At 41.2% G+C, this 17500-nt stretch overlaps 1 protein-coding gene across 1 annotated transcript in view; it reads right to left on the bottom strand.

The window, feature by feature from the left end:
- Nucleotides 1-17500, bottom strand: part of KIF27 (kinesin family member 27) — a 94821-nt gene that overhangs the window by 2500 nt on the left and 74821 nt on the right. Inside the window, exons 16-17 of the mRNA XM_003267460.4 lie at nt 16822-17020; nt 9565-9729 (exon numbers count right to left, since the gene is read on the bottom strand). Of these exons, the coding sequence (XP_003267508.1) occupies nt 9565-9729; nt 16822-17020 (364 nt within the window). The remainder of the gene's footprint in view (nt 1-9564; nt 9730-16821; nt 17021-17500) is intronic.

Genomic DNA, 17500 nt, shown 5'->3' with positions numbered 1-17500 from the left:
AAAATCCTGCTCCCCAGGTGACAGTATCTGGGGGAAGGAGTACGGCATCTTATTTTCAAAAGATCATAAGAAAAGAGGCCCATTGCTGAGGCTCACTCCAAAGCCCACTTGGATTCTTCACAAGAAAGTTTCCCTCTTCCAGAATTTTATAATTGAGGGAACCGACTAGGGAAAAATTAATTTGCCCAAGGTCAAACAACTAGTAAAAGAAGTAAGGATTCCAACCCAGATCTTTTGACTCTATTATCCTTACATATAGTTTTATAGTGATTTAAATTGATACAAGGATAGGTTTAAATATAAGTAGAGAGAATGCAGGTTCATATAAAACTGATTTTATCCTCATGTTAGAAAACATATACACTGTAACAGAGGGATGACCATTAAGTGACCAAGATATTTTAGTCAAAAGATGAATTTTTCTGCAATTTGAAAATACCAAAAATATTCAAAGAAAACATAAGTCTTGTAGGCAGTCTTCTATCAAAACCCACTGAACCGCCAGGCACGGTGGCTCACGCCTGTAATTCCAGCACTTTGGGAGGTCAAGGCTGGTGGATCACCTGAGGTCAGGAGTTCGAGACCAGCCTGGCCGACATGGTCTCTACTAAAAATACAAAAAATTAGCCAGGCCTGGTGGTGGCACCTGTAATCCCAGCTACTCAGCAGGCTGAGGCAGGAGAATCGTTTGAACCTGGGAGGTGGAGGCTGCAGTGAGGTGAGATAGCACCATTGCACTCCAGCCTGGGTAACAAGAGTGAAACTCCATTCAAAAACAAAAAACAAACAAACAAAAAACACTGCACCAAATACCAAGATAGTTAACTAAGATACTGATTATTAAGCACGTAAAACATTTTATGGAACTCAGAGTTTGATATAAATTGCTATATTTTATAATTCAAACAAACCTTGTTTCATGTCATTATATTAGAGTAGCATTATGAGACAGGATATAGTGTAAACTATATCCCCAATATAATTGCAACTGTATATTTTAAAGCATGGGGAAAATATGAAAAGAATTAGCTCAAATGTGGGTAGGATTATAACTGATTTGTTTTCTTCATTTTCAGATTTTTCTATAATGACTATACATTATTTTTATAGCCAAAAATACAAGGATTTTAAATGTTTCTAGGTAGAATAGCAAATTAGCTGAAATAGTATCTCCGACGTTATTATCAAGACTCGACTCCTTGGTTAAATTGGTCAGAACAGTGTTGTTCTCATTTTACACCACTCCAAGATTAACTATGTTTTAGATTTGTGTGTTTGTTTGGTTAAAGAGTAGGATGAAGATCTAGATTTCTTAAACCTGTATACCACCATACTACATTGTCATTTTAAAGAAATGTCTAGTAGACACGGTGGCATAAACATGGGCCATTTACAAACTAGATGTCTAATATCAGATACCTCAAATTTGACAGTAGACTTTTTTCAAAGCTAAAGTGGTCTTATGTTATTTTGTTTCTTACTTGATACTTGTTTACTTTTTAATTTTTGGCAAGTAATGTTTCAAGTTAAAGTTTTAGCTATATATAGCAGGCAGCATTTCAAGTAAATTAGTTACATCAGTAAACACCTCTGTATTACTATACTGAGAATCAGAAAGTGTAATAATCTCTTTGGCAGGATTTGTATGTTTGTATCACATCTTTATCCTCAGACAACTTTTTTTTTTTTCTTTGAGACGGAGTCTCGCTCTGTCGCCCAGGCTGGAGTGCAGTGGCACAATCTCCGCTCACTGCAAGCTCCGCCTCCCGGGTTCATGCCATTCTCCTGCCTCAGCCTCCTAAGTAGCTGGGACTACAGGCCACCACGCCCGGCTAATTTTTTGTATTTTTAGTAGAGACGGGGTTTCACTGTGTTAGCCAGGACGGTCTCGATCGCCTGACCTCGTGATCCACCCACCTCTGCCTCCCAAAGTGCTGGGATTACAGGCGTGAGCCACCGCGCCCGGCCGCCTCAGACAACTTTTATCTTGGAATACTGAACCAGCAGTCAGAAGATGAGGGACATTAGACTATGTTATAGTTATTGTTCTGCCCATAAGTCACTTGCCTTCTCTAAGCGTCAGTTGCCTCATCTGAAAATGGAGTTAGCAGACCCCAGCCTATCCTGATTTTGAGGGCTAAAGGGAATTATTTTTGAAAATGTCTATACATGATAAGTGTCACAAATATAAGTTAGCATTTTTTTTTTGAGACAGAGTTTCGCCCTTGTTGCCCAGGTTGGGGTGCAATGTCACAATCTCAGCTCACTGCAACCTCTACCTCCCAGGTTCAAGCGATTCTCCTGCCTCAGCCTCCTGAGTAGCTGGGATTACAGGCATGCACCACCACACCTAGCTAATTTTATATTTTTTAATAGAGACGGGGTTTCACCATGTTGGTCAGGTTGGTCTCGAACTCCTAACCTCCGGTGATCCACCCGCCTTGGCCTCCCAAAGTGCTGGGATTACAGGCGTGAGCCACTGCACCTAGCCAATTCTACTTCTATTACATATTCAGCATATATCACTTCATTGCTCCTCCATATTATTTTTCACTGGTCTTCTTACATCTTGTGTGCCCATCTTTAAGTAGTTTTCTTTCCAGGTAAAAAATACATGTGTGCCTAAAAGATTTTAAAGTCAACCTTTCATAAACCATACTTAAATTATCGAAGTTATTAGAATTAAGTTATTAGAATTATTAGAAATTATTAGCTAATTCTTTTATAAAATGTAGACTTTATTATTTTAGAAATATTGATTCCTCTCTATTCAGCTATCTTAAAGAGGGTATATTTTAATCATAGCAATATATTACCTTCATAGTATTTTTTACTTTTGCAAAGTATATTTTGTCATACGTTATTTCATTTAGGAATGCACTAAATCTACATATCTACATATAATTATACAAGGAAACATCTTTGTCTCAAAAATAGGTTCTATTACATTTTTTAATTTCCAGGGGTCATGATATATAAAAAGACCTGATTTATCTTAAAAATACATACTTTTACTCTTACCTACCATACATCTTTTTTTTGTGATGATCAGAAGGCTTAATTTACTATAAAATAGGAAAACAACAGCTATGTTAGATTATACAGTTAATTTAGGGATTAAATGAGTTGAGGTCAGCCAGAGGGTGGAGCCAAGATGGCCGAATAGGAACAGCTCTGGTCTCCAGCTCCCAGCCTGAGCGACACAGAAGACAGGTGATTTCTGCATTTCTGTTTGAGGTACCGATTTCATCTCACTAGGGAGTGCCAAACAGTGGGTGCAGGACAGTCGGTGAAGGGCACTGTGCGCGAGCCGAAGCAGGGCGAGGCATTGCCTCACTCGGGAAGCGCAAGGGGTCAGGGAGTTCCCTTTCCTAGTCAAAGAAAGGGGTAACAGACGGCACCTGGAATATCGGGTCAGTCCCACCCTAATACTGCGCTTTTCCAATGGGCCTGGAAAACGGCACACTAGGAGATTGTGTCCCGCACCTGGCTCGGAGGGTCCTATGCCCACGGAGTCTCACTGATTGCTAGCACAGCAGTCTGAGATCAAGCTGCAAGGCGGCAGCGAGGCTGGGGGAGGGGTGCCCGCCATTGCCCAGGCTTGCTTAGGTAAACAAAGCAGCCAGGAAGCTCGAACTGGGTGGAGCCCACCACAGCTCAAGGAGGCCTGCCTGCCTCTGTAAGCTCCACCTCTGGGTGCAGGGCACAGACAAACAAAAAGTCAGCAGAAACCTCCACAGACTTAAATGTCCCTGTCTGACTGACAGCTTTGAAGAGAGTAGTGGTTCTCCCAGCACGCAGCTGGAGATCTGAGAACAGACAGACTGCCTCCTAAAGTGGGTCCCTCACCCCTGAGCAGCCTAACTGGGAGGCACCCCCACAGTAGGGACAGACTGACACCTCACTCGGCCGGGTACTCCTCTGAGACCAAACTTTCAGAGGAACTATCAGACAGCTGAATTTGTGGTCTCACGAAAATCTGCTGTTCTGCAGCCACCGCTACTGACACCCAGCCAAAAAGGGTCTGGAGTGGACCTCTAGTAAACTCCAACAGACCTGCAGCTGAGGGTCCTGTCTGGTAGAAGGAAAACTAACAAACAGAAAGGACATCCACACCAAAAACCCATCTGTACATCACCATCATCAAAGACCAAAAGTAGATAAAACCACAAAGATGGGGAAAAAACAGAGCAGAAAAACTGGAAACTCTAAAAAGCAGAGCACCTCTCCTCCTCCAAAGGAACGCAGTTCCTCACCAGCAACAGAACAAAGCTGGATGGAGGATGACTTTGACGAGTTGAGAGAAGTAGGCTGCAGACAATCCAACTACTCTGAGCTACGGGAGGAAATTCAAAACAATAGCAAAGAAGTTAAAAACTTTGAAAAAAAATTAGAAGAATGGATAACTAGAATAACCAATGGAGAGAAGGGCTTAAAGGAGCTGATGGAGCTGAAAGCCAAGTTTCGAGAACTATGCGAAGATTGCAGAAGCCTCAGTAGCAGATGCGATCAACTGGAAGAAAGGGTATTGCTGATGGAAGATGAAATGAATGAAATGAAGCGAGAAGGGAAGTTTAGAGAAAAAAGAATAAAAAGAAATGAACAAAGCCTCCAAGAAATTTGGGACTATGTGAAAAGACCAAACCTACGTCTGATTGGTGTACCTGAAAATGACGGGGAGAATGGAACCAAGTTGGAAAACACTCTGCAAGATATTATCCAGGAGAACTTCCCCAATCTAGCAAGGCAGGCCAACATTCAGATTCAGGATATACAGAGAACGCCACAAAGATACTCCTCGAGAAGAGCAACTCCAAGACACATAATTGTCAGATTCACCAAAGTTGAAATGAAGGAAAAAATGTTAAGGGCAGCCAGAGAGAAAGGTCAGGTTACCCACAATGGGAAGCCCATCAGACTAACAGCTGATCTCTTGGCAGAAACTCTACAAGCCAGAAGAGAGTGGGGGCCGATATTCAACATTCTTAAAGAAAAGAATTTTCAACCCAGAATTTCATATCCAGCCAAACTAAGCTTCATAAGTGAAGGAGAAATAAAATACTTTACAGACAAGCAAACGCTGAGTGATTTTGTCACCACCAGGCCTGCCCTAAAAGAGCTCCTGAAGGAAGCACTAAACATGGAAAGGAACACCCGGTACCAGCCACTGCAAAAACATGCCAAATTGTAAAGACCATTGAGGCTAGGAAGAAACTGCATCAACTAACAAGCAAAATAACCAACTAACATCATAATGACAGGATCAGATTCACACATAACAATATTAACGTTAAATGTAAATGGGCTAAATGCTCCAATTAAAAGACACAGACTGGCAAACTGGATAAGGAGTCAAGACCCATCAGTGTGCTGTATTCAGGAAACCCATCTCACGTGCAGAGACACACATAGACTCAAAATAAAGGGATGGAGGAAGATCTATCAAGCAAATGGAAAACAAAAAAAGGCAGGGGTTGCAATCCTAGTCTCTGATAAAATAGACTTTAAACCAACAAAGATCAAAAGAGACAAAGAAGGCCATTACATAATGGTAAAGGGATCAATTCAACAAGAAGAGCTAACTATCCTAAATATATATGCACCCAACACAGGAGCACCCAGATTCATACAGCAAGTCCTGAGTGACCTACAAAGGGACTTAAACTCCCACACAATAATAATGGGAGATTTTAACACCCCACTGTCAACATTAGACAGATCAACGAGACAGAAAGTTAACAAGGATATCCAGGAATTGAACTCAGCTCTGCACAAAGTGGACCTAATAGACATCTACAGAACTCTCCACCCCAAATCAACAGAATATACATTTTTTTCAGCACCACACCACACCTATTCCAAAATTGACCACATAGTTGGAAGTAAAGCTCTCCTCAGCAAATGTAAAAGAACAGAAATTATAACAAACTGTCTCTCAGACCACAGTGCAATCAAACTAGAACTCAGGATTAAGAAACTCACTCAAAACCGCTCAACTACATGGAAACTGAACAACCTGCTCCTGAATGACTACTGGCTACATAATGAGATGAAGGCAGAAATAAAGATGTTCTTTGAAACCAACGAGAACAAAGACACAACATACCAGAATCTCTGGGACACGTTCAAAGCAGTGTGTAGAGGGAAATTTATAGCACTAAATGCCCACAAGAGAAAGCAGGAAAGATCCAAAATTGACACCCTCACATCACAATTAAAAGAACTAGAAAAGCAAGAGCAAACACATTCAAAAGCTAGCAGAAGGCTAGAAATAACTAAAATCAGAGCAGAACTGAAGGAAATAGAGACACAAAAAACCCTTCAAAAAATTAATGAATCCAGGAGCTGGTTTTTTGAAAAGATCAACAAAATTGATAGACCGCTAGCAAGACTAATAAAGAAGAAAAGAGAGAAGAATCAAATAGATGCAATAAAAAATGAAAAAGGGGATATCACCACCGATCCCACAGAAATACAATCTACCATCAGAGAATACTACAAACACCTCTATGCAAATAAACTAGAAAATCTAGAAGAAATGGATAAATTCCTCGACAAATACACCCTCCCAAGACTAAACCAGGAAGAAGTTCAATCTCTGAATAGACCAATAACAGGTTCTGAAATTGTGGCAATAATCAATAGCTTACCAACCAAAAAGAGTCCAGGACCTGATGGATTCACAGCTGAATTCTACCAGAGGTACAAGGAGGAACTGGTACCATTCCTTCTGAAACTATTCCAATCGATAGAAAAAGAGGGAATCCTCCCTAACACATTTTATGAAGCCAGCATCATCTTGATACCAAAGCCTGGCAGAGACATAACCAAAAAAGAGAATTTCAGACCAATATCCTTGATGAACATTGATGCAAAAATCCTCAATAAAATACTGGCAAACTGAATCCAGCAGCACATCAAAAAGCTTACCCACCATGATCAAGTGGGCTTCATCCCTAGGATGCAAGGCTGGTTCAACATACACAAATCAATAAATGTAATCCAGCATATAAACAGAACCAAAGACAAAAACCACATGATTATCTCAATAGATGCAGAAAAGGCCTTTGACAAAATTCAACAACCCTTCATGCTAAAAACTCTCAATAAATTAGGTATTGATGGGACGTATCTCAAAATAATAAGAGCTATCTATGACAAACCCACAGCCAATATCATACTGAATAGGCAAAAACTGGAAACATTCCGTCTGAAAACTGGCACAAGACAGGGATGCCCTCTCTCACCACTCCTATTCAACATAGTGCTGGAAGTTCTGGCCAGAGCAATCAGGCAGGAGAAGGAAATAAAGGGTATTCAATTAGGAAAAGAGGAAGTCAAATTGTCCCTGTTTGCAGATGACATGATTGTATATCTAGAAAACCCCACTGTCTCAGCCCAAAATCTCCTTAAGCTGATTAGCAACTTCAGCAAAGTCTCAGGATACAAAATCAATGTACAAAAATCACAAGCATTCTTGTACACCAATCACAGACAAACAGAGAGCCAAATCATGAGTGAACTCCCATTCACAATTGCTTCAAAGAGAATAAAATACCTAGGAATCCAACTTACAAGGGATGTGAAGGACCTCTTCAAGGACAACTACAAACCACTGCTCAATGAAATAAAAGAGGATACAAACAAATGGAAGAACATTCCATGCTCATGGGTTGGAAGAATCAATATCGTGAAAATGGCCATACTGCCCAAGGTAATTTATAGATTCAATGCCATCCCCATCAAGCTACCAATGACTTTCTTCACAGAATTGGAAAAAACTACTTTAAAGTTCATATGGAACCAAAACAGAGCCTGCATTGCCAAGTCAATCCTAAGCCAAAAGAACAAAGCTGGAGGCATCACGCTACCTGACTTCAAACTATACTACAAGGCTACAGTAACCAAAACAGCATGGTACTGGTACCAAAACAGAGATATAGACCAATGGAACAGAACAGAGCCCTCAGAAATAATACCACACATCTACAACTATCTGATCTTTGACAAACCTGACAAAAACAAGAAATGGAGAAAGGATTCCCTATTTAATAAATGGTGCTAGGAAAACTGGCTAGCCATATGTAGAAAGCTGAAACTGGATCCCTTCCTTACACCTTATACAAAAATTAATTCAAGATGGATTAAAGACTTAAATGTTAGACCTAAAACCATAAAAACCCTAGAAGAAAACCTAGGCAATACCATTCAGGACATAGGCGTGGGCAAGGACTTCATGTCTAAAACACCAAAGGCAATGGCAACAAAAGCCAAAATTGACAAATGGGATCTAATTAAACTCAAGAGCTTCTGCACAGCAAAAGAAACCACCATCAGAGTGAACAGGCAACCTACAGAATGGGAGAAAATTTTTGCAACCTACTCATCTGACAAAGGGCTAATATCCAGAATCTACAATGAACTCAAACAAATTTACAAGAAAAGAACAAACAACCCCATCAACAAGTGGGCAAAGGACATGAACAGACACTTCTCAAAAGAAGACATTTATGCAGCCAAAAAACACATGAAGAAATGCTCATCATCACTGGCCATCAGAGAAATGCAAATCAAAACCACAATGAGATGCCATCTCACACCAGTTAGAATGGCCATCATTAAAAAATCAGGAAACAACAGGTGCTGGAGAGGATGTGGAGAAATAGGAACACTTTTACACTGTTGGTGGGACTGTACACTAGTTCAACCATTGTGGAAGTCAGTGTAGCGATTCCTCAGGGATCTAGAACTAGAAATACCATTTGACCCGGCCATCCCATTACTGGGTATATACCCAATGGACTATAAATTATGCTGCTATAAAGACACATGCACACGTATGCTTATTGTGGCACTATTCACAATAGCAAAGACTTGGAACCAACCCAAATGTCCAACAACGATAGACTGGATTAAGAAAATGTGGCACATATACACCATGGAATACTATGCAGCCATAAAAAATGATGAGTTCCTGTCCTTTGTAGGGACATGGATGAAATTGGAAAACATCATTCTCAGTAAACTATCGCAAGGAGAAAAAACCAAACACCGCATGTTCTCACTCATAGGTGGGAATTGAAAATGAGAACTCATGGACACAGGAAAGGGAACATCACACTCTGGGGACTGTTGTGGGGTTGGGGGAGGGGAGAGGGACAGCATTAGGAGATATACCTAACGCTAAATGACGAGTTAATGGGTGCAGGAAATCAACATGGCACATGGATACATATGTAACAAACCTGCACATTGTGCACATGTACCCTAAAACCTAAAGTATAATAATAAAAAAAAAAAAGAAAAAGAAAAATAAATAAATGAGTTGAGGTCTACAAGCCCCTGGCACATGGCAGACAATCAATAATTGATCATTTCCTTTGCATCTATAAATTTGTTCATTCACTTCTCATGTGGTTCTACCTTAGACAACCATTTTTGTTTACAGAGACAAATAGAATCCTAAATAACCCAATCAATTGGTAAAGGCTACACTACAAAGCTGGCATGACTTCACCAAATGATAGAGAAACAGTGTTAGAGTGACAACACTAAAAGTCTTACACTCTGATGGTGCTAGTTGCCGCCGAACTGCTTCCCCTACCAGTTCCTTAAGTTTCTTCTTATGATCTCGGCTGGTTTTCTTATAGAAATAAAGATCTTTTTCCAACTGCTGGATTTTATCTTCATATGTTTTGAAAGTTTCCATAATGCCTTCTCCATCTTGTTCTATACGACAAAAATTTGCATTTAAAATCAGTTTTAAATAAATGATGCAAAATTATGTTTTTGTTTGTTTGTTTGTTTTTTTGAGACGGAGTCTCGCACTGTCGCCCAGGCTAGAGTGCAGTGGCGTCATATGCTCGGCTCACTGTAAGCTCCGCCTTCCGGGTTCACACCATTCTCCTGCCTCCTCCTCCCGAGTAGCTGGGACTACAGGTGCCCGGCACCACGCCCGGCTAATTTTTTTGTATTTTTAGTAGACATGGGATTTCATCATGTTAGCCAGGATGGTCTCGATCTCCTGACCTCGTGATCCGCCCGCCTCGGCCTCCCAAAGTGCTGGGATTACAGACATGAGTCACCGTGCCAGGCTGTAAAATTATGTTTTAACATAGGCCCTGGACTATATTTAAAGGATAAGAAGCATGTTACACATATCTGTTACCTGAGTGGGTTTGTTTTCAGCTACAATTTGGATTTTTCTACCTGTAAAATTTCCCAAAGTAGGATTGAGCCCTTAGTCACCTCCATCCTACCACCTACCAACCCTCACACTTTCATAAGAATTTTTTTGCAGTAGCTACCAACTAGACCTATCCTTAGAACACCAGAAGTAAGGTGTTTTCTATAAAAAATTCAAGTTTGGAACTCTGTTCATTGGCTGCTTTAGTATCTTCTGTAAAGTTTGTATCAGGAGCTGTGGTTATATAAAAAGTCACATGACTAGGAGTTATAGGCCCAAGAAATATACAGCCAAAACCCCCACAAAAACCAAAACCTGTTAAAAGAGGCCATAAAGACTAAATCACAAAGGAAAACACCACAGAAAAAGAAGAGGGAATATAATCCAGCATAAAGTTCTAGTTTATGCCACAATATAACTTAAAGTTTCTAAACTTTAAGTTTACAGGTAATAAAGTTTAGAAACTTTATTAATATTTTCATTAATATTTATGAATGTCTAACATTGTCTCCATTGGGTTATGCTCTTGAACCAGTGAAATCCAGCTTACTAACCTTCAGAAAAAACATAATTTCAGACCTACTCTCCCCTACTGGCATATTTATAAAATGATCCTACTGGTTTGTGATTTCCTTTGGTTACAATTGGCTGTTTTGTAGAATTTTGTTTATTTGTATATTTTAAATTAGTCCATCATCTTGTTTTAAAAAATACTTAAAATTAATGAGATCATAAATCAGAATCCCCATAAAGTATGTCATATAAATCAACTTAATTTTATGTCTGATATTCAGTTGAAATTAGAAAATTCATGAATTGTTAACATTGTCAGTTATAACTTTGTTTTTATTTTATTTTCTATTACTATTATTTTTGAGACAGCATCTCACCCTGTTGCCCAGGGTAGAGTGTATAGTGGTGCAATCATGGCTCACTACAGCTTCAACCTCCTGGGTTCAAATAATCTTCCCACCTCAGCCTCCGGGGTAGCTGGGACCACAGGCACATGCCACCATGCCTGGCTTAATTTTTTAAATTTTTGGTAGAGATGGTGTGATGGTTACTACTGAGTGTCAACTTGATTGGACTGAAAGATATCAAGTATTGATGCCAAGTATTGAGTGTGTCTGTGAGTGTTGCCAAAGGAGGTTAACATTTGAGTCAGTGGGCTGGGGAAGGCACACCCACCCTTAATCTGGTGGGAACCATCTAATCAGCTGCCAGCGAATATAAAGCAGGCAGAAAAAGGCGAGACTGACCTAGCCTCCCAGCCTACATCTTTCTCCCATGCTGGATGCTTCCTGTCCTCGAACATCAGACTCCAAGCTCTTCAGTTTCGAGACTCAGACTGGCTCTCCTTGCTCCTCAAGCTTGCAGACAGCCTACTGTGGGACCTTGTGATTGTGTAAGTTAATAATAAACTCCCCTTTATATATAGAGAGAGATCTGTAGATATTTATATAGATAGCTATATATATTTATATTTATATAGATATCTATATATATGTATCTCTTAGTTCTATCCCTCTAGAGAACCCAGGTTTTAGTACCAGGAGTGGTTCTAAAGGAACAGAATATTAAGGATGGAGTTCTTTTGTTGGTTTTGGGGTTTCTGGAGTTGGCTGCTTAATCTGATTAGACCCCAAAATGCTAAAGACTCTATTCCTAATAGTATGGAGAACACTGATAGTCCTTGGCATGAACTGTTTACAGAATTATGCAAAATAAATGCATTTGACACTCCTGATTCACTGCTCGTGAGAGGCAACGAGTTTAGTGACTCTATGTAATAAATTTGACCATATGTGGAGAACCAAGGAACATAATGAAGCTGGTTGGTTGCTCCTAAGTTCAGTGGACAAAGTGATGAAAGAAAATCATGAACTCTTCTACCTCAGTAAAATTTCTAGGGGTCCAGTGGTGTGGGGCCTGTCGAGATATTCCTTCTAAGGTGAAAGATAAGCTGCTGCATTTGGCCCTTCCTACAACCAAGAAAGAGGCACGATGCCTAGTGGGCCTATTTGGATTTTGAAGGCAGCACATTCCTCATTTGGGTGCGTTACTCTGGCCCATTTATTGAGTGACCTGAAAGGGTGCCAGTTTTGAATGGGTTCCACAAGAGGAGAAGGCTCTGCAATAGGTCCAGGCTGCTGTGCAAGCTGCTCTGCCACTTGGGCCATATGACCCAGCAGATCCAATGGTGCTTGAGGTGTCAGTGGCAGATAGGGATGCTGTTTGGAGCCTCTCGCAGGCCCCCATAGGTGAATCACAGCGGAGGCCTCTAGGATTTTGGAGTAAGGCCCTGCCATCTTCCGCAGATAATTACTCTTCTTTTCAGAGACAGCTCTTGGCCTGTTACTGGGCTTTGGTGGAAACTGAACGCTTGACTATGGGTCATCAAGTGACCATGTGACCTGAAGTGCCTATCATGAACTGGGTGTTTTCTGACCTATCTAGCTATAAAGTGGGTCATGCATAGCAGCATTCCATCATCAAATGGAAATGCTATATATGTGATCAGGCTCAAGCAGGTCCTGAAGGCATAAGTTACATGAGGAAGTGGCACAAATGCCCATGGTCTCCACTAGCCACCCTGCCTTCTCTCCTCCAGCCTGCACCGATGGCCTCATGGGGAGTTCCCTATGATCAGCTGACGGGAAGAGAAGACTAGGGCCTGGTTCATAGATGGTTCTGCACGTTATGCAGGCACCACCTGAAAGTGGACAGCTGCAGCACTAAGGCCCCTTTCTAGGACATCCCTGAAGGACACCAGTGAAGGGAAATCTTCCCAGTGAGCAGAACTTCGAACAGTGCACCTCGTTGTGCACTTTGCATGGAAGGAGAAATTGCCAGATAATGCGGTTATATACTGATTCATGGGCTGTAGCCAGTGGTTTGGCTGGATGGTCAGGGACTTGGAAGAAGCATGATTGGAAAACTGGTGACAAAGAATTTTGGGGAAGAGGTATGTGGATGGACCTCTCTGTGTAGTCAAAAACTGTGAAGATATTTGTATCCCAAGTGAGTGCTCACCAACGGATGACTTCAGCAGAGGAGGATTTTAATAATCAAGTGGATACGATAACCCATTCTGTGGACACCACTCAGCCTCTTTCCCCAGCCACCCCTGTCATTGCCCAATGGGCCCATGAACAAAGTGGCCATGGTAGCAGGGATGTGGGCTCAGCAACATGGACTTCCACTCACCAAGGCTGACCTGGCTACGGCCACTGCTGAGTGCCCAATTTGCCAGCAGCAGAGACCAACACTGAGCCCTCAATATGGCACCATTCCTCAGGGTGATCAGCGAGCTACCTGGTGGCAGGTTGATTATATTGGACCTCTTCCATCACAGAAAGGGCAGAGGTTTGTCCTCACTGGAATAGACACTTACTCCGGCTGTGGGTTTGCCTATCCTGCACGCAATACTTCTGACAAGATTACCATCCATGGACTCGCAGAATGCCTTATCCACTGTCATGGTATTCCACACAGCATTGCCTCTGACCAAGTCACTCACTTTATGGCTAAAGAATTGTGGCAGTGGGCTCATGCTCATGGGATTCACTGGTCATTCACAGGATGAAGGTCCCCATCACCCTGAAGCAGCTAGATTGATAGAGCGGTGGAATGGCCTTTCGAAGTCACAATTACAACGCCAATTACATGACAATACTTTGCAGGGCTGGGACAAAGTTCTCCAGAAGGCTGTTATGCTCTGCATCAGCATCCAGTATATGGTACTGTTTCTTCCATAGCCAGGATTCAGGAGTCCAGGGACCAAGGGGTGGAAGTGGCACCACCCACCATCACCCCTAGTGATCCATTAGCAATATTTTTGCTTCCTGTTCCCACAACATTACACTTCTGCTGGCCTAGAGGTCTTTGTTTCAGAGGAAAGAACACTGCCACCAGGAGACACAACAATGATTCCATTAAACTGAAAGTTAAGATAGCCACCTGGACACTTTGGGCTCCACCTACCGTTAAGTCAGCAGGCTAAGAAGGGAGTTACAGTGTTGGCTAGGATGACTGACCTGGACTATCAAGATGAAATCAGTCTACTACTCCATAACAGAGGTAAGGAAGAGTATGCAAGAAATACAGGAGATCCATTAGGGTGTCGCTTAGTATTACCATGCTCTGTGATTAAGGTCAATTGGAAACTACAACAGCCCAATCCAGTCAGGACTACAAATGGTCCAGACCCTTCAGGAATGAAGGGTTGGGTCACTCCACTAGGAAGAAAACCCACAACCTGCTGAGGTGCTTGCTAAAGGCAAAGGGAATACAGAATGGGTAGCAGAAGAAGGTGGTCATCAATACCAGCTATGACCATGTGACCAGCTGCAGAAACGAGGACTGTAACTGTCATATTTCCTCCTTATTTTGTTAAAAACATGTTTGTGCACGTATACACTTGTACTAAGAAAATATCTTCATTTTATTTCCTTTTTCCTTTATCATGTGACATAAGATTTATTGACCTCACATCAGCATTTAAGTACTGTTAACTTTATGAAATAGCATTTGGGTTGGGGATTGGTGCATTTCCAGTTGTATGAAGGATAGTTGTATTATGTTAGGTGTAATTATAACCTTATTATTGTCTTTATTTGAAGATTATGTATGATCTCAGGAGATGTGTATGAGTTCAAGTTGACAAGGGATGGACTTGTGACAGTAAATACCAAGTGTCAACTTGATTGGATTGAAGGATGCAAAGTATTGATCCTGGGTGTGTCTGTGAGGGTGTTGCCAAAGGAGGTTAACATTTGAGTCAGTGGGCTGGGGAAGGCAGATCCAACCTCAATCTGGTGTGCCATCTAATAAGCTACCAATGAATATAAAGCAGGCAGAAAAACATAAGAAGGTGAGACTGGCCTAGCCTCCCAGACTACATCTTTCTCCTATGCTGAATGCTTCCTGTCTTCGAACAACAGACTCCAAGTTCTTTAGTTTTGAGACTCAGACTGGCTTCCTTGCTCCTCAAGCTTGCAGACAGCCTATTGTGGGACCTTGTGATCGTGTAAGTCAATACTTAATAAACTCCCCTTTATATTTATATATATATATTTATATAATACAAATCCTATATATTTTATATATCCTGTATATTTTATATATAATATATATATATGATATATGATATATATGATATATATATGCTATTCTGTCCCTTTAGAGATCCTTGATTAATACAGATGGGGTCCCACTATGTTGCCCAGGCTGCTTTCAAGTAAGCCTCCCACCACAACCTTCCAAAATGCTGGGATTATAGGCATGAGCCACTGCACCCAGCCACAACTTTGTTATGAACAATTTGTACAGCTATAGAAATGAATGACGTTTTTACTTTTTTTTTTTTTGAGACAGGGTCTTAACTCTGTCACCCAGGCTGGAGTGCAGTGGTGTGACCACAGCCACTGCAGGCTCAACCTCTGGGACTCAGGTGATCCTCCCATCTCAGCCTCCCAAGTAGCTGGGACTACAGGCGCATGCCACCCCGCTTGGCTAGTTTTTTGTATTTTTTGTAGAGATGGAGCTCCGCCATGTTGTCCAGGCTGGTCTAGAACTTCTGGGCTCAAGCAATCCTCTTGACTCAGCCTCCCAAAGTGCTGGGATTACAGGGATGAGCCACCATGTTTGGCCAAGTTTTTATATATTCTTATTTGGCTATAGCATGAACTTTTGTGGTATAATCCCAGTCACTTTAAAAAATATTAAAATATCAGTTTCGGAACTAAACTAAGGTAAGGAGAGCATGTTTGAATGTAACGATATGTGAGATCTCGCAAGGAAACTGTCATTAGGCAACTGGTTGCTAATTAACCAGTGACAGAATTAACTTAGAAGCAAATTGCCTCAACACTCAAATTCACAGATTTTTCCAATTTTCTGCTTACTCAGGTTGCTTCTTCCAGATCCCTTTTGATCTATTTTCAGCTATGGATTCATGAGAATCAAGACTAAGCAGCCTGAACTGAAGGAGTAACAGTATCACCTAACAATGATTTTGCTGCCATAGTAGCTGTTTGTATACTGGCCATATGCCTAGGTAAAATGAGGCCAGATCACTCTAAGAGTTTTCTATCAGAGTTGGTGGTGAACTACTGCTCACTGATAATGGTATGTGCCCATCAATGGCAGTATAATTTTGACCCAAGATATTATTTTAATGCATAAAATTTTATAATCAACTGATGACTATAACCAGAAATATAACTAGGAATATGACAGAACCTATCACTTTAATTTTGTGAGTGGAAAATAACTAAATATGATAGTATTATATCCCTGGGAAATAAAAAAAAAATTTAACTGTATACCAAAAAGGCTGAATCAATCCCACATTTCTACATAAAAACTAGACCAACAACAAGCTGACAGGATTGTAGCAGTTCTTATGTGCATACTGGAGGCAGGCAGAAGGGATGGCATTCCAGGCACGAATAGCCCTACGACAAAGTCAACTGTCCCAAAATGTGGCAACCAAAACATGTAAAGCCCAAAAACTTGTCTAAGAGCAACTATTTAAACATGTTGAGCTTTTAAGTGATCAAATTCTGTCCTATCTTCCTTCAGTACCCACACCTACACATCAACTTTACATAACTGTCAAAAGGGGAAGTTACCTTTGAAATGATGTAACAGCAACTGCATCTTTTGTTCGTGTTCCTTTTGCTGGAGGGTCAGTCTCCGGTCACACTGCAATTTTAAATGGTCCAGTGCAGATTCTAATTCACGAACCATATTATCCCGTTCCAGAACTTTCATTTTCATTTCTTCATTATATAACTGTTGTTTCCGTTCAGCTTCTCGCAAATTCACCACCTAACAAATACATATTTTGACCTGTTAAGTGTGTCTTAGATAAGCTAATATAATAATCTACTTTTCTTAGGCTACTTCAAGATGAACTTCCTTAATTTCCATAGTGTAAATGATTCCTGCCAGGTATTGGGTCCTTAGGCAAATGCTTTGTATCATATTCACAAAACAACCTAACAGCCTTTTGAATTTGTTGGAATTCAGGCCGGGCACAGTGGCTCACGCCTGTAGTCCCAGCAGTTTGGGAGGCTGAGGTGGGGGGATCACTTGGGGTGAGGAGTTCGAGACCAACCTGACCAACATAGTAAAATCCCGTCTCTACTAAAAAAAATATAAAATTAGCTAGGTGTGGTGGTGCACGCCTGTAATCCCAGCTACTTGGGAGGCTGAAGCAGGAGAATGGCTTGAACCCGGGAGGCAGAGGCTGCAGTGGAGCCAAGATTGCCCCATTGTACTCCAGCCTGGGTGCAAGAGCAAAACTCC

The sequence above is a fragment of the Nomascus leucogenys genome, chromosome 1a (genome assembly GCF_006542625.1).
Source record: "Nomascus leucogenys isolate Asia chromosome 1a, Asia_NLE_v1, whole genome shotgun sequence".
In the NCBI taxonomy this organism is placed as follows: domain Eukaryota; kingdom Metazoa; phylum Chordata; class Mammalia; order Primates; family Hylobatidae; genus Nomascus; species Nomascus leucogenys.
Note: the sequence above shows the minus strand (reverse complement) of the source record. Positions and strands in the feature narration are given on the sequence as shown.